The sequence below is a fragment of the Poecilia formosa genome, unplaced genomic scaffold (assembly GCF_000485575.1).
Source record: "Poecilia formosa unplaced genomic scaffold, Poecilia_formosa-5.1.2 Scaffold19, whole genome shotgun sequence".
NCBI lineage: Eukaryota > Metazoa > Chordata > Actinopteri > Cyprinodontiformes > Poeciliidae > Poecilia > Poecilia formosa.
Window position 1 is genome coordinate 1,236,418 of NW_006799958.1, and position 21,963 is coordinate 1,258,380.

The window sequence follows — 21,963 nt, forward strand, 5'->3', positions numbered from 1 at the left end:
ATTACAACATTACAACAGAGTAATCTGCCAATAAACGTTTTTAATACAGCAATGTGGACTGAAGACGTATGTTTACTTAAAAGTTATTCTGACTATGAAGAGCAAGGCAATGTAGCAAGCATGTTGTTCATAATACATGAGATTGCTCAAACAAGTCAGAGGGTGACCTGCTGCTTTGGTCAAACAGACAGCAAGCAAGTATTTCCAGATCACACATAGCGTCACTTCTGTTCTTTGGTTCATCACTGCTCTTTTCTGTTCACAGGAAATTACTGGAACAAACCTGTGTTAGCCAAATGTAATCTGTTCAAACTTAACCAGCTTGCTTGCTTTAAGTTGATGGCTCTAACACAGGCATGTAAGTGAAGTTACCTAACTACAAAAGCCTAATTTCCTCCTGAAAGTTAGATCAAGGAGTTGTCAGTGATGTGCCAAAATGTTGAGGACATTTGCATGATTTATTTTCTTAAAACGTTGGTAATATGGTCTCACCTATTCTTTAACAAGAAGCAGATTTTCTCCCAAAGTTCCACAAAATCCTCAAAGTTGCTTAAGCATCAAACATGACAATTAAAATATGAGAAGCTATTATTGCAGTCTTTTTCATGCATGAAGGTCAGAAGCTTGGAATAAACATATACGATAAACAATCACGTTCATATTAAAGCGTGAAACAATATTAATTCATAGTTCCAGCTACACAGTTAATCATGAAATTATTAATATTAATCATGAAATAATCAAATTTTTGGATTTTTCACAAAAATATAATGAACTCTAAAGCATTTCTAAAAATCATTCCATTTTAAATACTGAGTTGATTTGTGTCCACTCAATTTACATTTGTGATCCAAAATCACACACAAAAAAGCTTGATTTTAAATATCTTTTGGATACTGTGCCTTGGGACTCTTCTTAACTATGATGAATATTTCATCTTAGTGATTACATTAATTGACTTCTAATGGTCCTTTTATCAAGAGAGAAATTGACATTGTTTACTGCAGAATACTTTTTCTCGGCAAGAAACTGCTTATGTTGTTCTTCAAATGAAACATCCTTGCTAAATCTTGAAGATAATCAATAAATGAGTTCTTATGAGGAACTAATTAGTAGGCATAATGCATTAGGATTTTTTTTATGCTCGAAAAGCATAAATCTTTTTTTTTTAATATCACTAATCTGTTGCCATTCATAAATTTTGGACAACATAAAAAAAATGAAAGGAGTAATGTCTCTGAGAGTTAGAGGTGTTGAGGCTGCGGAGAAGCCATGGCAGGCTGTGGGATTTTGTGCTCCATTTCACCTGTCATTGCTTAGGGAAGATAAGGAATCTCCCTAATGGTCAGAGCCAGGGGCCTGGAGGGGGAAAAGATGGTCTGGGGTACATTCTCAGACCTTTAAAATGGGTCTCAAGGATGGTTAGAGAACAAGACACTTATTCAAGACGAAAGCACACATAATTAAAGCTACGCTTCATAACATCACTCTTGGGATCTAATCAGACATTTTTTATGAGTGCTACCAGTTCGGTCTTGCTTCGAGGATACATAAATATCACTGGAGAAAACCAAGGCTTACATCAACTTCTCTTGTGTCTGGCATGTTAGCATTTCGCTCGATGAGAAAATGTTTTCAAACGCGTACTCTTTTTGTGTATCCAGGCTCAGAGACATGTTGGCCAAAGCGTTTAGCAACCCCAAAATTGCCTAATTACCGACACATGCAAAATGCATGAAGTATGGATTTCATCCCCTGACTCCCAACCCACCACGTCAGTCAGCTGGAATTCATTTTATTAGCATCACTTCCAGAGGAATGGCGAGGGCGGGTCAGAGGGCATAATGAGGAGGGGGCGGGGGGTGTCCCATACCTCCAATGGAACCTCAAGTTGTCCAAATGCAGGGAGACAGGGCTGCCAGTGGAGACCAGTGTCACAGAGGGTCGACTGTTTTTTGATAACGCTGAAGGTGACAGACATCGATTGTGTGCAGTCTGACACGGAATCACAGGAGAGGGGAAAGGTCAGGTTCAAATGGCGTGAAACTGAATAAAATGGCGACTCATCACCCAAACATTCTGGGATAAATGATACAGCCTGCATGTGTTTTTCATCATTAGCTGTTAGTTACAGTTGCTGCTGTTTTTGTGTTTGTTTTTCTCTTTTCCGAGATGACAATGGGTAACACCGTTGAGAAAGACTACAGTTTTTTTATTTTTTTTATTTTTTTTTTATTAATGCAAATTACATCCAAGTTCGGACACTGCAAAAGTGTTCATAACCCTTGACATATTCCACATATTTGCCATGTTACCATCACAAGCTTATCTATTTCATTTATTATTCTCAAGATAGCTCAACAAAGGCCCTGCTCTCCAAAGTGCTTCAGAAAAACATTACTATTTTTGTGAAGTCAACGAAGGTGAAACAGGCATCTTCAGTGAACGTGAGTGAAGCTTAATTGACTTTCAACCAGGTACTGAATAATCATCTGTCTGAAACTTCTTTAAAAGAGACGATTTACCTATCTTCATAAAGCTGTATGCCTGACCTTTGCTGATCAGACATTTCTTAACATCACAAGCTCCAAACTTATCCTTAAAGACACTACTGATCCGATGAAACTGAAATGCTTTTGTTTTTTTGTTGTTTTTTTTAACGCTCACCTCAAAGGTGCCGATTCTAAATTCTCACATAACTGAGTCGAGCCTCCAGGACCTATCGTTGGAAATGAAATGCTTCATCACAGGCCTTTGTTTTTAAATGGTCTTCTAAAGCGCTGCCTGCCAACCCGCATTTAAAAATTGCCACTTTTGCTTGCCATTTATCAACTACGTAAGCCACATGAAAGCATGTGAACATTTGCAAATAAGCAAAGGAATTTTGGAGCTCAATTTTTGATACTTTATGAGGTTCACTAAATTTGTTAAGCACCAGAGAAACAAACAATAAAGACACATGTTCCGAATTTTTTAACTATAGAGGTCATTAACAATTTAAATAGAATCAAACGAGTAACAATTTGTGAGTCAGATGAGATAAAATAAGTCAATTGAACCACAATTCAAAAGAAGTGTTTGTTTGTCACTGGAGGATTTTCAGTAAATATTTATTATTTACTATTACTTTTGACAATTTCAGGTTATTTCAGTTGTCACTGTGGGCTTTTTGTTCATTAACTGAGGGATACCAACAATTCTGTTTGTGTGTGTGTATGTAAGCTATGGTATAATTTGAGTTTTTACTGACAATACATAACGGGGAATCACTCATTTGGGTGCACAGTTAACGAGAAAGCAGCTGGTCACTGACAGATGTAGTCGATCGACTAGCAAAGAGATTTTCTTCTCACATGCAACATGAACGCAGAATCCTCCCACCGACTGTAAGTGCAAATACTTACACCAAACATCCTTTTTTTTTTTTTTTTTGTAGTAGAGAAACATCCATTCAGTCAAGTCCATCGACAGTGAACCGTCTACACTTTAATTAGCGGTGAAAGCTAACGGTAATCTGCTCCTTGTCAGATTGTTGTGACCTGCATGAGAAGAATCCTTTTCGCAAAGTAGGTGGGAGAGAATAACTTGCATTAATGAGGGGAATCACAGCAGGCAGGAGCAAAGAAACTATCACTTAGAAAGCCACGGTGGTGGATAAAATCCATTGTCCACAGAAAAGAAGCAAAGAGATGACACATTATAATAATGATGTATAAGTGCAGAGTAAGCATTTTGTGGTACACTGTGAAAGGGCTCTGTTAAAAATAAAAACATAAAAATATGTGACAGAATCGTTTCTGGTGAAAAGTTACTGGGTTCATTATTGGAGTTCCTGTGTGTCAGAGAAAATATTTTGATGTCGTGCGTCAAAATAAATGTATTATTTCTCCTCCTTCTATTTCAAGCCTGCCAAAATGAAATATTTCTTTCTTAAGTATAAATGTCACATTGAAAAATCTATATGTAATCCTAATTCTTTCCTAGTAAGATCCCAGTGTTTGTGTTACTGATATCAGTTTTTTTTTTTACCCTTCAGTCTTGTTAGTTCAGGCAAAGGACTGATTTATATATTATTCAGTCTTAACTTAAGTACCTCAGCTTGAAGATACCTATTGCTTTCTCATGCAGCTCTGCTTATTACGGAACTGAAATCTGTGTCTTTTTGCATGCTTTGTTCTCCCCGTGAAGCTAAAGTACAACCGGGGAAACCGGCGGTCTGCTACCATGAGAGCTTTCACATCAAGAAGGAAACCTATAGGATTCTGACATTGCTCACCCAAGACATCATCAAACAACTGCTTGCAGAGGCATCTATTCATAATTAGATTTGAGGCGACGATAACCGTGCGTGGATTTTCTTGAGTTGTCACTGGGTTTTTTGCTTTAAATGTCCCATGTTGCTGATCTGAAGGTTTCAATGACGTGACAAAGGTATTCACGTTCTGCCAAAACTATCGGTATTTTATATGACATACCAACATGAAGCAAGGAATAATATTGAAGTGGGAAGAAAGGATCACATGGCTCAGCAATGAAAATCTGAAAACTGTTGAGTGGTTGTATTTGGCCTGTCTGAGTCAACGCTGTGTAAAACCACCTTTTGCAGCCCTCTCCGTTAACAGTTTGGGTTAAGTTTCTACTAGATTTGCAAATCAAGAGATCAGTTTCTTTTTGTTCTTTTTTTTTACCCTTTCTGCTTTGTAAGCGAACAAGATCATTCAGAATGTATGAGGAGTCTTTGCGGACATAGAAGGGGATGAAACTGCCCCAGACTCAAGTCTTTTTCAGCTTCTAGCAAGGCATTTTTCAGAATAGTCCTTGTATGTGTTTTCATTTATTTTATGTATAATGTTACTGTTTTAATTATGTTTTTTAGGGTCCCATGCTTCAAGCTGTTTTTTCTTCTCATTCCAGAAATCAAATCAACTGATTCCGTCTAATGTTATTCCCTGGACAATGTTACGGGTTTTTCATTTTGCTGTTCAGTTCTGTTGTTTAGTATTAATTTGACCAAACATGGTAAGTAAAAAAAAAACCAAAAAAACTTTCCAGGCTGGATAGAAGTGAGGAGACTAAAAAAACTGAATGGAATTTTCAGAAGTGGTGATCTCGCATGCTGTCTTATCTTCCTTTAATTGGAGAGCGGTATCTTTCAAACACTGCTTGATGTCTTCCAGGTGTTTCATTTGACCTAAATGCAAACTGAAGTCTGAGATGTTAGTAAAAGTGATTCTTGAGAATAGGGACAAAATGGGTTTTAATTTTCCCTTTTTTATTATTATTTCTCAACCTTATGTATGCAAATATGACAAATAATGTTTTGGAAATGTAAAGATGCTAAGGTGCAGGCTCCCGGTTGCAATTTAAAAAAAAAATAAAATAAATTACATTTTTAATCGACCTGACCCAAAACTTTGTCATCACCATCTGACAAAAATAAATATGAAATGATTTTTTAAAATACCCTATTAGTGACATGTTTACTCATTTTACTGACAAATGCTTCTCAAGAAACAAAATAAATATTATTTAAAACAAAAAACAACAAAAAGTCCATCTGACAGAGTTGACAATGCATGATGGAGTTGACACAGAACTGAAGGTGGTGACAAACTAGTGAGTAAAAAGACTTGATACATGTGAAGTAATACAATTTATGTAAAATACACTAAAATGAATTAATTGCACATTTAAGTGAAATTTGACAACAATTTCACTGAAAGAGTCACAAAAACTCTGATGGAGTTGACATCTGACGGAGTTGACGAAATACCAAACTACCTCAATTTATATGTTATTCTGAAGGAGGCCATATTGTAGCTCGTCAGGTCCATGAAATCTTTACAATATACTAAAATTAAGCTTTTATTTCACAAAATTTCGTCAGAGTTTTGTAAATTGTCAGTTATGGAGTTGAAACATCATGGTTGTGACAAGCAAATTAGGAATAAAACAGAAGAAAAAACTAAAGAATAACATAAGCTAACCAGAGCTAGCTAGCCCTCTTAGCAAAGGAAGAGAAAGGAAGTAGTCATGGGGTCCTCAGAAGTTCTGGTGCCCCCCAATAATGCCTGATTTTTTTTTAACATTCTTTTCATGTCTGACGGTGTTGACAAAAACTAGGGACAAATTTCAATGGAGTTGGAAAATATATAAAAATGATTTTTAATTCAATTTATTGATACCTCTATAATTATTTATATGACTACTTATACTTAATTGTCATAATATATAATTTTAGTATTTCTTTACTTGTTTTAAACTATTGTAATGTATTGAGTTCTGCTCCTGGACAAGGGCTTTTACAGGCATCATCCACTTACTACAATGTTTAAAATAAATAAAAAAAAATCAGCAAACACCAGGAAAATATACATTGTTGTGCTCACATGACCCAGGTTAGTTTAGTCAGATATTTGAAAAAATTATATTTTGTGTATATTTTATTCAAATTTTGTGCTTTATCTATAGGACCTGTTTTGTCCCTATTCTCAATAATCAATATGAGAAGAAGGTGGCACGGCCCTGAGGACCCTCAAGTGAAGGGGCAGAAGACTCAGAAAAGAAATCATGATTGTAAAACTTCTTTCAGACTGATAATATTTCAGCTGCATTGAAACTGCACACAAAACACGAAGCCTGTTGATCATATTGAAATTAAAACTGTTGAAGACTGCAGTAAAGGTCAGCAAAACAGTATTGTAAGTTCACCATATGCGTGAGACTGATTACTGTGAAAGGTCTGGCTTGTGGATGACCTGCAGAGACACTTCTGATACAACTAACGAATTCTGTCACAGCCATTTTGATCCAGATTTAGTTACTATAGCGCCCTGCAAAAGTACTTGTACATTTGAACTTTTTTTCTCATTTTGCGGAAAGATCAATGTGTTTTATTGCAACAGAACAACACAAAATTGTGCAGAATTAAGTGAAATGAAAATAATTTTTGCTTTCATGCATTTAATTTTGAAATCTTGAAGTTAGCTAAATTCAGTAGTACATCAAAGTCCACCTGCATGTGGTTTATTCACAGTAATCTTATTTCCTGCACTGCTATTGTCTTGATTGTGTGCGTAACTTCTATTAAAATGGCAGAAGCTGCAGTGATACTGTTTGTTTTCGTAACTAGTCATGCGTAGGGAGCTGTATTTTTAGGTTACTGGCAGTTTAGCTTAATTTATTCTTTATTTGTAACTTCAAGCTTTTGCAAGGCCCCATGTTGTATTCTGCAGTCTCTGTGTAGGGCCTATGCTTAATGTTTAGAGCGTTGTTTTTGAAATGGGTTTGCAGATGCACTCGCAGGCACAAATTGCTGATGCCGGCATTCTCAAATAGCGCAGATGTAATTTCTTCACAAATGAAACTCCTCCCCCAAACCCCCACCCCGAAAGTTATCCACTACTACCCTTCAGACAAAGATTAAGTCTTGTCAAATTTCATCAGCTTCATCAAATACCTCCACAGGTGTCTGCAGCACTGCCTCACAATGTGACAGAGCCATCACAACACATCATGGCTGGAGTGGAAGAGTGGCAGCACCCAGCCAATTTACTGTAGGCCCCTAGGCTCGGAGATGGGATTGGATCAGATCACCCGCTTGATGCCAGAAGTGTTTCTCTCAAGGCACGGCGGAACATTTTGCTTCATGTAACAGTGATCAGGATGTTGACCAGGACGGTGGATGGATTGAGTGGCCAGAGGGGCGGCCCTGTAGCGAGACCTGGCTGTGCGGTTTCCACATTCGTTTTGTACTCCGGCCCCCTGCTGTTGCCCTCTTCCTGGTGTTGCTCACAGAAGCGTTCCGTCAAAAACCCCTCTTGTCGCCTCGGTACCTCGGGCCACTTTGTGATTGACACTCTGTCATACTGTCTCACGACGGCGCTGGCGGAGGGAGAGTTGGGCGGAATGATGCTGGGAAGTGGCTGGGGACTTGCACACAGACACCCGCATGGTTGCGCATACGTACACACGCCCCCAGCAAAACACGTGGCCCCGTGCAAATACAGTACACAGAAACACACCCCGAGGAGCTCCAACACACACCAGCTGTGCAACAGAACCGTGTCTCGGCGTCGACGTGCTACTGTGCGCGCGGACCCGTGCACGCTCTAGAGGCAGAATTTGTCAAACCCGAGGGACAGTTCACACAGGGCCACAGATGTTTTTCACATTGTGCACGTTGCATTCCTGAGGAGTGGCTATTTTAGGCAGCGGGGCGCATGAAACACCTCTGCACTAATTCCTCAACAAGCATCAGTTTCTATAGCTGGAGGTAGCTACAGGCCCTTTTATGTTGTTCATTACCCAAGGGATTCTGTACGACTCCAACATCTTTGTATAACAGAGACGTAAGTCAACAGAAAGGCCTAAAATAGATTAAAGTCAGTCAGAGGAAGTTTAATGTTATTCTTCACTTTGTTCTAAAGCTAATTTGATGTCCAACCTGTGTACCTTTCAGGTTGGTTTGGGAGAAAATGTTTGCGAATGAACGCAGCTTCACAAGCGGCAAGAACATCCGCTAAATATGTACATGTGCAAACTGTTGTCTGACTGTCCTGAACCGGTCCAAGGTATCATGTCATGGTCATGACCACAACAGCTTTAATCCTTATGAATGTCCTTTAAAAAAAATCCCAATTAACAAGGAAGAAAACGTAGCACTTCCCAAGAATTGACAGACATATTAATTCACTTCGGCATGCTTACATGGCTTTAGGGTTGGATAATTCAACAACTAATTATTTGTTTAACAAGCCGCCTATAGACAGTTTATAGAGTACTGACATTTACTTTCCTGAGGGTCAGACTGGAAGGAAGAATGAAGTCAGAGCAAAAGTAACATATTCTGACCTGAAGTGTCTACTCACCCTCTGTACAAAAGAATTTATTCATATTCAAATCACTGTAGAACTCGTAAAATTGGTGTAGTAAAAATAAATAAATATTTCTTCTTAATTTTTAAAAGAAAAGTTGCAAATTTTGAACCAAAATTTACCCATGCTCCATTACTTTTATTGCCTTGTTTTCATGTATTTCTGATTTCTCCCCCCTCATTTAAACACATTTGCAACAAAAATAAATAAATAAAATAAGAAGAAAATGTTTTGTACCACCTGTATTAATGATGGCATCTTCTATAAAAGCTACAACAGGATGGAAAAGTTCAGTAGCAAAACATTTTTATGTGATTTATTCCATGTGCCTGTATCCTCAATTTGCTCAATATTTAGACGCGTCTTTGGAAAAAGTTATGAAAAGTTTACACAGCGTGAGACATCTCTGCATTGTGTCCTGCCTCTGCATTGTGAGAATAAGTGCCATTCTCACCTATTAATGCATTACAACAATCCCGGCACAACATTTTGGTAAAAAAAAGAACAAAACTATCTGCATTAATCTTTTTTTTTTTTTTTTTTAAATCTTAGGGACGAGTCATTCCCGAAAATGAGAGCTATGACTTCTCTAAATTCCCTGCCACGGTCAAATGTCCAGCCTTCAGCCCAAAGTGATTGTCCGAGCCATCACACGTCGACGTCCCGCTAAGCAATGATACACTTCTCTCTCAACAGACAACTTTTGGAAACAGATGTGAACATCTGCCACAAAACCTTTTAAATGCGAATTCGCTTTAACATTTATTTACCCTGAAACGTCACAGTGTGACCCCGTGCTGAAATGCATCAACTTCACGATCTGTCGCGAGGCTCGGTGTCTTCGTCGGCGGCTGCTACGGACAGGTTGGTGTCGCAGTTTGTCTAAGCAGAGGAGACAGCGGCAACCGTCTCCTCTAAATGGAACTCGCAGCAAGCCACTGCCAACAGTGGGCCACCGATGTTTGTCCATATGGGCATGACCTTTTCAAAGGCCGGGGCAGGGCAGGCGTGCCAGTGACAGCTGAGCAAAGGATGATAATGTGTCAAGCCACGGTACATGTCAGAAAAGCCGACATGCGTCTGACAGCTGGATGACATTGAACCTGAAGCTGAAAAGAATCGGACAAGTTCAGAGAAGTTAGGTATGAAGTATGTTTCCTCCATGTGTTCTTTGGTTAGATGATGAACATGCGGAGTTAGGTTCTTTAGGCTTGAATCCACTTTCAAGGTAAAAATTTTAAAGAAAACCTGCTTCTAGTGAAATGATAAAAAAAAGATACATATTTATAAAATATATTTTTACAAATTACTAGAAAAAACTGGGTATATGTATATACAGTCAAGTGCAACCAGTTTTATTAGTAAATACAGTCCATCAGTAGGTCATTCAGTCTAAGCCTACAACACATATCACTGTCAACCTAAGTAGAGCTTTAACCAGAGAAGCAGCATACACAGGCCCATGGTAGCTCTGGAGGAGCTGCAGTCCTGTTTCCACTTTGCCACAAGCTGAGTAGCGGACGCAGCAAATGAACAGGAATTGCGCTTCGATGTCAACATTGGGCAAACTTAGGTTTAACTCATACGTTAAACTTGGGTTTAACGTATGAGTGAGGCTGTGGTGTGTTGCCCAATGTTGACATCGAAGCGCATTCCTGTTTATTTGCGCTTTTGTGGGTCTGACAGAGTGGACAGACCCCACTCTGTCCTTGAGTGGGGTCACTCAAGGACAGAGTGACCCCACATCTTGCTGCTGTTGTGGAAATGTTTCGAATGTCCTTGATTTACTTAATTCTTTGTAAATTCAAATATTGCAAGTTTAGTTTTTTGTTTTTGTTGTTGTTGATTGAATAAAAAAGAAAAATCTTATCCAAACATTTTCATTTTTACTGAAAACAAAAAGCTTTATATTTATATTTTATGTGGCCAGATTTTGGTTGGCTGAGAAAAAAAGTTTCGAGTCTAATGGGTTTATATCAAAGAGTACTTAGGAATGACACAAAGTCCAGACTTAAATTCAAGCTACAGACTTCAAAACATATATTTTTACAGATGCTATCCATTGATTTTGGATGAGCTTGAGCTATGTGGCAAAAATTACACTCTCAGAATCAGGGATGTCAAACTACACCCCTGGAACACTGACACTCTGCAACTTTCAGACACGTGGCTACGACTACACAGCAGAACTAAAAGGGTTCATTATATCCTGAGCATGCAATCAGGTCCAACAGTACCCTGCCAATGATAACAATTGCATGATTCGGCGTGTGAATGTGTGCGTGAATGGAAGAATGACTGAATGTAGTGCGAAGTGCTTTAGGGTCCTCTGGACTTGATAAAGCGCTAAACAAATAGAGGCCATTTACCATTGAGGTGTGTTGAAGAAGAAACACATCCTGAAGTGCTGAACCTCGACCCTCAAGGAGTTGGAGAGCCTTATGTACAAAGCCAGAGCAGACATTAAAAGACTTGGAGCTGTAATTATAGGAGAAATGGACTGAGTGTTGAGTGTATGTCACACTTTCCAGAGTTGACATTCCTTCTCCTTCGCAACTACGCGCTACTTTGTGCTGCTCTGCTACACAAGCCGCAATAAAGTCTGTAAAATGAGAAAATGGAAGAAAAGTTCAAGTGGTGTTTGTACTTTCTCAATCTGCTGCGCGTTTATTTTTAGGCCGCATCCATCACTTATTTAGCAGGTGTGCTGAGCGGAATCGGACCATTAGCATCTGAGGCCCACTCTTAAGGGCGGATATTCCTCCACCTTCATCTCTCACACTGAGAGGTGGAGGCTAATCTCTCGGGGGGCACCCTGCCACCCCCACACCATGACCCCCCATCTTCTCTCCCCGGCCTCTCAGAGGCCTGCATTAAACATAAAGATCCTGCATGGATGAGTGAGTCAACAAATTACCACAGCCAATAAAAGTGAAAAAAAAAAAAAATAAATAAATAAAAAAATCAACCCCGCAATATATATTTCTTTTTTTTCCTCTTTCCTCCCCCACAAACGTATTGCTCTCCATTAGGTTATTGTCTCGGGCTTTTAAATAAACATCGTCCGAGCTCGAGCTTCTCCTTATTACACTGGGTGAGAGCATCCGTCCTCATGCTTGACTGCTTGCATCCATCAAGTCGGGGGAGCCTGACTCGCCGCTAAATCCAAGCTAATATACATGAAGCTGCTACAGCTGTTGGTCTAACCTTTGAGTGTCTCCTAAGGAGCACAGTGATATTTGCACTTAATAAAATTATGCCTACCAGGAGAATATGCCGCTGACATTTGCCATTTGTCAAGTTGAGGTGGCAGCGAGGCTTTATGAGTCATTAGTGTTCGGCGTACAGCGGCGAGCGGCTTCGCCCGTGGAGGTCTTTAGCTGTACGTGGGGGCGATCTGGGTTAAAAGAATTAAGCGGCTGTCTTTTCAGCCGTTTTACGCTCCAGAGTAGGGATTCGTTGATTCGGGGTTTTCGGTCGTTCTCGGAGCAAGAACGGTAATTACTTCGTTTGAACAAATGTCTGCAATCGTTTCTTGATGTTTCTAAAGGCCCAAAAAAATGATGATGCCACTGCAGTGTTTCCCTTTGTGCTTTTTGGTGACACTCAGTGTTGATTAGTATCTGGAACAATGTAATCCTTATGATCCCTTGTGAGCTACAGTTGTAGTGTAAAGGAGCGAGGAAAACCTAGTGAGACAGTTGAGCTTCATTTCTGTTTGATCAGATTCAGTATGATCTAAGAACGACTAAATCTGGGAAATTAAGAATCTGGATTAAATCTGGTTATCTCTAGTACAAAATCTACAAGATTTGTGACAGTTCAAAACTGAACTAATTTTTCCTGCCCTGATCAAAATTGATTAAAACACTTCTTGAGATTGAAATTAAACTCATGTTTTATTTGTGGAAAAACAAACAAGAAGAGAGTCCTAAGTGTTTTTGGCCGTGTAATCGGCTATTTTGAATAGTTAACATTTTACCAGCCAGGATTCAAAGATCATCCGAGTTGACTGTGTTTACTATAATTTGGACTGAAATGAACTGCATGTAGTTGGACATAAATCTGACAATGTGACTTGATGGAAATGAAATGAACTGGATGGATTTGAACTGAATTTAGATCAAAATGGGTGTTTTAATTGAACAAAAACAAAAAAAAACAACAACAAAAAGACCTATTGTTTTGTGAAGTGACTTGACATGATTTTCTTCTTTTTGCAATTTATAGATAAATCAAACTGTGAGTTAATACTGACTTGCTAAAGCATCTGTTGCTGATTGGTTTGACAGACAGTGATTTTGTTTCTGAGTGCATCTAAAAATATAGAGCAGAAAGTTTTCCTGCTTTTGACAGCGGATCATTTGTGCATGTCTATGTACTTTTTTTGTGATTGAAAGTTACAAAACTAAAAAAAAAATAAAAATAAATAGCATTGTAGCAGAGCCAGCCTCTGAACTCTGAAATGCCTCTCCCTCATTCTTATTCAGAAAGGCCCAACTAACGTCTGCGTTTGCGCTTCAACGAGCCCGAGTCCCTTTGGCCTCCATTACTCCTTCAGTGTTTTATGATAAGTCCAGCCATTCATAAACACCAAGTCCTAACTCAGCAAAACTTATGAGCTGTGTAGAGCCTGCAGACGGCTGTCTATAGTGGTGTGAAGACCACTGTAACTTCATCCCGAAGGATAAAGTCAGGCTTGAAAGACCATTTGACACTTAAAGATTTCTTTTTGGAAAAACAGTTATTTTTTCCAAAGGAGTTAGCCCTTCTCTTAAGCATTTGTAGTTAAAGACTCAATAGAATAGCTTGGATCTAAGCATATTTATGTGAAAGAAGGGCCCAGTCAAAGTTCAACTGAGAATACATGTTTATTTGAATTTGATAGTCACAGATGCTCACTTCAGGCTATTGATTTCACTTAATTTTATTCAGAGGCATTAGTTTTCATTTTGAAGCCATGCATTACTTCTCTTTCATTTCACAAATAGGCACCACTTGTTATTGGTCTGTTAAATAAAATTCCTAAAACACAATAACGTTGGCGACGCAGCAAAATGTGAAAAAAAGTTTGAAGACTATGAATACTTTTGCAAGGCACCGTGATCGGTGCTCATCAACTGCATCGCACGCTTACTTTTTGCAAACTCTAATTTAGTCTGATTTCGTTTGCCTTGGAGTGCAAAACCAGTCTGATGCGGTTTGAGCACGCGCGTGTGCACACGCAATCTGGGCGCCTGCGTGTGTTGAAATTTTTGGAATCAGAAAAATTGCGTCCGACTGCTGAGGGGGCTAAAGGTTAGAATGGGAAAACAAACTGCATGACAACAGTGCTCTCTTTTGATATTGTGATTGATTATCTTCAAATGCTGCCAAACAAAGAGGGGTGGGGGGGGGAGGAGGAGGAGGCAAAAAGGTAGAAAATAAATAAAGGAAAGGCAAAATTGAAGTTGTCAGTTTCTATCCTCTGTTGTTTCAAAAACTAGCCGTGTCTGCAGCCTGGTGGGGGGATCTGTCAGCTGCCGTGAAGCGGCTTCTCTCAGCCTCTGCTTTTCTCATTCACTCTGCCTTTCCGGGCTTCTCCACTGTTCTGGGTTTGGGGTCTGAAATTTAAGCACCACCCGTTGAAAGCTTTTTTTTGGGGGGGGGGGCGAGAAGAGTGTGCATTAAATGATTCTCCGTTTCCAAAAGAAAGGAGAAACAAAAAAAAAGAAGAAGAAGAAATAGCCTATAGGCACATTTTGATCTCAGGGGAAGAAAACCCTGAATATGGATGCTTATTAGAATGCATGTTGAACACACACACAGTATTCCTCATCACAACTGGGGCTCTTCAGCTTGACCTACAGTAGCATCTGATGCTGTATTGCTATTTGCTTCTCCTCGCTTTGAAGGCTCTCGCAGGATGATGGAAAAATCCCAGATAAGATATTGAGGCTGGAGAGCAAGGGACAAAGCAACAGATTCTATAAACATAAAATGAAATCAGTTAAACTCCGATCCGGCTATAAATCGATTACATTTCTTTTCAGTTTCTTGTGCAAAACAATTTTCATTAAGCGTGCAACTGGCGCTGTGAAAATCGTTTCCTGGTACTGTTACAAATAGCATTATAAAAGCTTTCCCTCCTTTATAATTTTCCTGCATTTTCCTCAAAACGTCATATGCACAATTTGACATAATAGCCGAGCAACAGCATAGAATTATAAGGTAATGTCTCACTACAGGCTATAGTTGCATTTAAAAGGAGAAGGGGGAGGAATAAAGCTTTCTCTGTGATTCGTAAGCTCGCCCTGCCACAGATAAACTTAATAGTTTGAGCATAGCACCCCCTGCAGGTACGCATTATTTCTTGCTTATTTTACCCTCAATGCTGGAAGCTGAAGCGGAGGCGCTCACTGTTACCCTGCAATTACAAGCCTTTTTTACTTTGATTGGTGGGTAATTGACTTGGTTTGAGCCTGTATGATTTTCTTCTGAATTTGCCACTCATATTCTAATCTTGGCTCCTGATCAGACAAAGGCAGCCTTCCAGTAATTAAAGATGCCAAAGACAGGTGTAGGATCGAGGAACGGGGGACCCGTAGACGGATGAATGGGGCTGATTAGTCGTTTAAAGGAAATGGGGTTTGTGTGGCTCCGAGACAAAGTAGAGCCTCCGTGTCACTTTGTTGCTGAGCGATCACCGGGGCGGCAGTCGAGCCGGGCTGATGATGCGCTGAGCATGAGGTGAAAGCCTCGAAATGACTTCCTGCAGTCATTGTGTTTGCACAGGACATCTGAAAAGAAATGATAGGCAGGAAACACAGAATTTTGCCATTTTGCCGCAACCATATTAATACCTCTTGAATTTTTTTTTTCCCCAGAAAAATGCCACAATAAAACCACAAACTTTCATTATTTTCCAGAGGGATTTCATGCGACAGAACTACACAATTCGTGAAGCAGGAGAAAAGGGGGGCTAAAGTAAAAACTAAATTTGAAAAGTGAAAATGTTATTTCGTTTTCAATGAGTCCTTTTTGCTCTGATACCTATAAATAAAATCCAGTTGAACCAACTGCTTTCCTAAGCTATCAGCTTTGCAAAGAGTGTCAGTTTGTGTTCAGTTTAATCTATAAATTGGATAAATAGAGTTGTTCTGTGAGATCCTCATAAACAGGCATCATTAAGACCAAGAAACAAAGTTACGGAGAAGTTTGAAGACGTGTTCAGTGCTTTGGACATCCAACGAAACACTTTTCAATCCATCAATTGAAAATGGAAAGAGTACCAAAACATGGCTATCCATCTACAGTGACAGGTCAAAGACAGCAGGCCAGAGAAGCAGACAACAAGCCCAAACTAACATTGGAGGAACTGCAGAGAACCACAGCTCCGATTGCAGAACAGCGTGGCAGAACAAGTTTTAGTTGTGAACTCAACAAATCTCACCTTTGTCGTAAGAAAGAAGGTGAACTGTTTTGTTGACATAAAGTTTGCAGCTTGCTCGGCTTTGCAGGAGCAAGGTGCGCTGATCAGATACCAAAATGAAACTTTTTGATCTAAATTCAGAAAGGCAGATATCATTCTCCACTCAAACTACATGGTGGAAACATGGCAGCTGCACCATGCTGCTGGATTCCTTCTTGGGTGCCGGGGAGAGTTGATGTGAGAATAGAGAGAGTATGCTTTCAAAAATACAGCATTCTTGAAAGTAAGCCTGTCGAGGAGGCTCCAAAATACTCAAGATATGGGGCCGAGGTCGATGGAGTTAAAACGCTGGCCTATCAATGTTAAATTCTTAGAAAGTACAGGGACGTTTGCTGTTGGTGCAAAATTAAGGGCTATAGTTTTCCAAGGGACTGTAAATCATTTGAAAGAAAACTAGGCCAAAGGAAGACATCTTTGAGTTTTATTTCAAAGTTAAACCATTTGATTCAAGAAATATTTTTACGTTCTGAATCTCAAGCTGAAAATTTTAAAGTTGTTTTGAGGGAACACCACCAGCTTCTTGTCATTACACTACTTATAATCTCATAATCTAATCAAGTCCTATTCGGCCAACAAAATACTATAAAAATGAAAGCATCAAACCGAGGTTCTGAGTGAGAAGCAGCTGTGTTCAGGTGAAGGTCTGCATATCTTGACCTGGTCAGATGCCAAATTGACTGTACGGTACAATTGCCCCCATCCCACCCCTCGTCCGTGAGACTGCAATAGATTTTAATCAACACATTTTATCAGTTGTTAATTGCCTCTGCTGCCTGCTGCTTAAAATAATTTGCTACTTTTTTCATTGTAGTAGTAGCCATCTGTTTCCAAACACAGGGATGGGATTAGGCCCGGACCTGAGGTGAATGTTGATGTGAGATAGAGACGGCTAATTTGCACAGCCGCCACCTTATTTATGAGGCCAAGGATGTGTGGAAGGAAAACTGAAAACTGGCAGCTATACACAGAATGAAACTCTGAAAATGTAAATCACATTATTAAAGGATGCACATTATTATGAACTTATAGTCACAAATTTGCCATTGCAGCTAGACCACAATAGTATGATTGGGGTACAAATGCCAAGACTTCCCTTCTCCCCAAACTGAGACAATGCCACAGACAAAAATGGCAAACATGGCCAATATAAAATGACGTAGAAAATATTTTGGGATATCCTATTCTTTTCAAGATTAGGTCATTTTGAAGACAGCAATTGGTGCAATTTGGAGGTGTGTGCGCTGCATCTTTAAAGAGCTGAAATGGTATGTGATTGTGCATGTGAGTGTTTTTTTGTTTGTTTTTTTTTTAGATAATTCTCATCAGAAACTCCACCATGCTGCATTATCTGCCTTGTGTTCCAGAGAGAAGGCACTTTCCAGTCCATGTGATGCTGCCGGCTCGAGCTTTAAACATGCCATCTCAACAGGAGGGAACCGAGCCATCAAAGCCATCATGTACTTTAATTACAGGTGATCTGGACTCGCAGACACGCTCCCACTCCCTCCGCTCTCAAGAACTTCCTCCACAATTACCAAAGCGCCTCAATTAGGTCCTGAATAAGCATTGTACGTGCACGAGGGAGAGGTGGGCAGAGAGGGTAAAAACAACAGGCCTCGTAAGAGCCCAGCGCAATGCAGAGGCAATTAAAAAACAAAAAAAAAGTGCTCCGCCACGCAGAGCGAAAATGAGAGAGAGAGAGAAAAAGAGGCAGAAAAGGCCCCTTTGATGAGCTAGCTCTCAGCTAAGTGGCACTTAAGAGGAGATGGTTGACAGGAAGAATAAGTGAGAAAAGATAAATTAAAGGCGGTTGATTGGCAAGAAGGCTGATGTCACACTGTTTCCCAACAGGACCAGATGCCAGAGAGAGCACTCAGTCACCGAGAGAGGAATGTGTGAGTAAATCAGGACCTCTACAGAGTGGATGTCCCACAGGCAGCCCGATCCTCCGCACTTTCTCTGCTTTGCCGCTCGTTCATTATCCAGACAGCCCGGCGCTCCCTCCGTCAGCTGTGAAACTTAACGGGGTTTTAACCGGACAAATCAAGGCTGTGTTTCTTTTAATAGGCTAATTCTGTGTCCAACAAGGCCCCTTGTTAAAGGAAAATGCAGCTGCATGAATGCGAGCTCTTTATTCAATTACCTCCACTCTGACCCGCAGCCATTGTCTGATGAACCCTCTAGAAACCAGTACATCAAATAAAGCAGAAACTTGGGTATGTGTATTATACATGTAGTATAAATGCTGCTTAATTATTATTTTCAAATGTATCTGCTTATACAGCATGCAGAAGCATCATGATGCTTCTATATGATATTTATAAGCATCTCATTTTACACCTTCCACTTCACAAAGAAGCACAAATTTTCTTGTTGGGTCTGTCAAATGAAATTTCAGTCATGTGCACTGAACCCTGTGCAAGTATGACGAAGTATGAACAACTTCAAGTGGTCTGACAAGTTTAGAAAGACACTCTGGATCAGTGGATTGGACAAAATTAAACTGAGTACACAACCAGAAGAAGCAAGTCCTGTTGTAAGTTGAACAAGACTGAGCCAGAAGAAGAGAAGAATGACTGGCGTACCACAGTGACTAATGCGTCCAGGAGAGGGCAGAGTTTTCAAAAGACCAGGTTGATTCTACACAGTCGTATTTTCATGTGAAAGGAACCATTAAACAGCATCTTCCCACTCAGTCACTGAAACCATCCCAGGGGTGGGCAACTCCAGGCCTGGAGGGCCGCTCTCCTGCAACTTTTAGATGTGTCTCAACTTCAACACACCTGAGTCAAATAATGAGGTCGTTAGCAGGACTCTGGAGTACCTGACTGCACTGAGGAGGTGATTCAGCTGTTGGATTCAAGTGTGTTGGACCAGGGAGACATCGAAGAGTTGCAGGACGCCGGCCCTCGAGGACCAGGATTGCCCACCCCTGGACTATCCTATAAACTGAACTCAACTGTCATGTAAAACGAGCCTTGAAGAAAAGGCAGATGTGATATTTGTAGTAGTAAAGTTTATATGAGAATAATAAGCATGTAAAAAAGACGTGAGAAAATATCCTCCTTTGTCCTCCAGGGTTAATCTTGCAAACAATCCACGTTGCTCTTTGCTCAGGATGCCACTAAGTCAGCATCACAACCAGGGTTTGAGACAAGCTACACAAAACCTATGGAGAAACTTTTTCTGATTAAAAAAAAAAATCATGCTAAAAAGACCTACATGTGTAGGATATGCAACTATTATTATGTTGTGATAGTATAGCGTAAGACAGATAATCTGTGAAGAAGAAAAAAATCGAGCTTCACCGTCTTCTCCCAACGATAACTACAGAAGTGGACCGCTCCGTCAGAAGTGTTTCAGCGTTGTCAATCATGCTTGTATACGCGCTGCTCACACTCTCGCCATTGCTCTCTCTCTTTTTTCTTTTAACCTGTTGTTCACAGGTTGTCATTCACAATGACAGAGGTGTCAAACTCCAGTCCTCAAGGGCCGCTGTCCTGCAGTGTTTAGATGTGCCACAGGTAAAAAACAGTGGAATGAAATGGCTTAATTACCTCCTCCCTGTGTAGATCGGTTCTCCTGAGCTTTGCTAATGACCTAATTATTCTTTTCAGGTGTGGTGCAGCAGAGGCACATCTAAAAGTTGCAGGACAGAGGCCCTTGAGGACTGGAGTTTGACACCCCTGTCACGAGAGGACCCAAATTTGGGTCCTCTCGTGAATAACAGGTTAAGTATTTCAAATTCCTGAAGTCGCGTACAAAGTTCAGTACAAAGACAGTGACACCACTGTTTTTCTCATAAATGCCCAACAGGCTTTTAATAGAATAATTAAATACTTGATAAATATAAGTGTTTCTAATAACTTACAAAAGAGTTGTTTTAAAGCTGCACAAATACACACTGATGTAACTTTAAATACATTCACAGTCAAAACTGTAGATTTTAGTTTTTCCATGTTCTTGTCCAGATAAAAAAAAAACCCCAAAAAAACAAGACGACTTGTTTTTGTATAAAGTGACAATGAGACAAACAACAGTTAACAATCACCACTGAAAAACTCAAGAGACATTATCAGAGATACAAGAGATGAGAAACGGAGGCAAATCAAAGATATCGAAGGACAGAACTTGATTAAGATATTGACATGAAACAGTAGGAAACGCACACCGCAGCAGCTTCTCGGTTGGATTCATGAACACACCAAATGTATGGCCTACAGTCAACAGTCTGCTTTGACACCAGATGCGCCTGCATAGGAAAAACTCAGCAGTGGACAGAACATGGGACACATAACACCAATCCATGCCTAAACGGCTGCCTCCGTGAATGAGCCACTCCAGGTAAAGCTTCACACACAGCTGATCAAACCCGTCGAGATAAAGGTAGCGGGTAAAACGAAGCGGCGACACCGTTTTCATTCATCAGCCTACAGAGACAAGAAGTGAAAAGGTCCGAATCCACCGGCAAGCCTCGCATCCGATCTGTAAAGGAGAAAGAAGACACATCCGTTGGACGTCGTCTCTAAATGTCGATGAGGTCGTCTCCGCTCTCGTCGCTCTCCACGGTCAGCTGACGGGTCCACCACTTCTTCACCTCTGACCCCGAAGAGGCCTCGTCATTGACGGGGTTCATCTTGCAAACGATGGACTTGACGCTCGTACGACCTGACGGCAAAAACAGAGAATTTGCAAAGAATTTTGAGTATCGATACTAATTTTGACTATTCCGTTTTGACAAACTAAAGGTTTACATGAGTCAAGATCAGTCAGTACCTACAACCCATAGGCTGTTCTGAGACGTAGCGTTCATGTATCCTGGCTGTATTGTTGTCAGGATAATATAAACATCCGAATTTTCCTTTTCCTTTTCAAATCTGTCAATGTGATATCTTCTGTGACCTTTAGCATTTTGAGAACTGTTGTCACTCCGTGACACCATACAGGGTAAATAATGCTAACTGGGGAAAAGTGCACAAATAATTGAAGACACAGCTATGCTGGTTGCTGAGAAACTGAAGTAAGTCACGTTTTTTTTAAGGATGTACTTTAACAAGCCTGTTCAAATTTTTTTTTTATTTTGAAGAAACATCAGCAAACCTGCACATTCGCTCAGGTAACAGTTCCATGACATGACAAGTGACTGAGATCCAATCACAAATGGTATTTATTTCATATTGTGATATATTTATTTTACCATCAGGTATGAATATACTGCTCTCTTCACTTGGAACATGTTCACCCAGTACCGCTGTTGACACCATATCTGAATAGTCTCTTAGAATTTCCAATACCACATCTCAACTTTTATAAAAAAAAAAAAAGGTTACAAGCGTTAGCTTCCCTCGCTTTCCCAAGCAGAGTGAAGACGAGGAAGTTTCTTTGTTCAATTTTACACAATTCTCTTTTTACAAAACCTGTAACTTGTACAAGACAGAGTACAGAAGCGAACAAACCTGCAGGCAGCCGCCACTGTCCCAACTTTCTCTGTGGTCTCCCCAGGTCTGTGGAGTCCTGTCTGTACCCTCCTCTGTCTGACAACGTGGGGCTCAGAAGCTGCTGGAGGCCACTCATCTAAACAAAGACGAGATATCCTTTGTTGCACCAGTGCAAAAG

At 40.1% G+C, this 21,963-nt stretch overlaps 1 protein-coding gene across 1 annotated transcript in view; it reads right to left on the minus strand.

The window, feature by feature from the left end:
- Nucleotides 1-20,138: 20,138 nt before the first annotated feature.
- Nucleotides 20,139-21,963, minus strand: part of nalcn (sodium leak channel, non-selective) — an 82,729-nt gene continuing 80,904 nt past the window's right edge. The window contains exons 44-45 of the mRNA XM_016669013.1: nucleotides 21,804-21,921; nucleotides 20,139-21,015 (exon numbers count right to left, since the gene is read on the minus strand). Coding sequence (XP_016524499.1) covers nucleotides 20,873-21,015; nucleotides 21,804-21,921 — 261 coding nt within the window. The 3' untranslated portion in view covers nucleotides 20,139-20,872. The remainder of the gene's footprint in view (nucleotides 21,016-21,803; nucleotides 21,922-21,963) is intronic.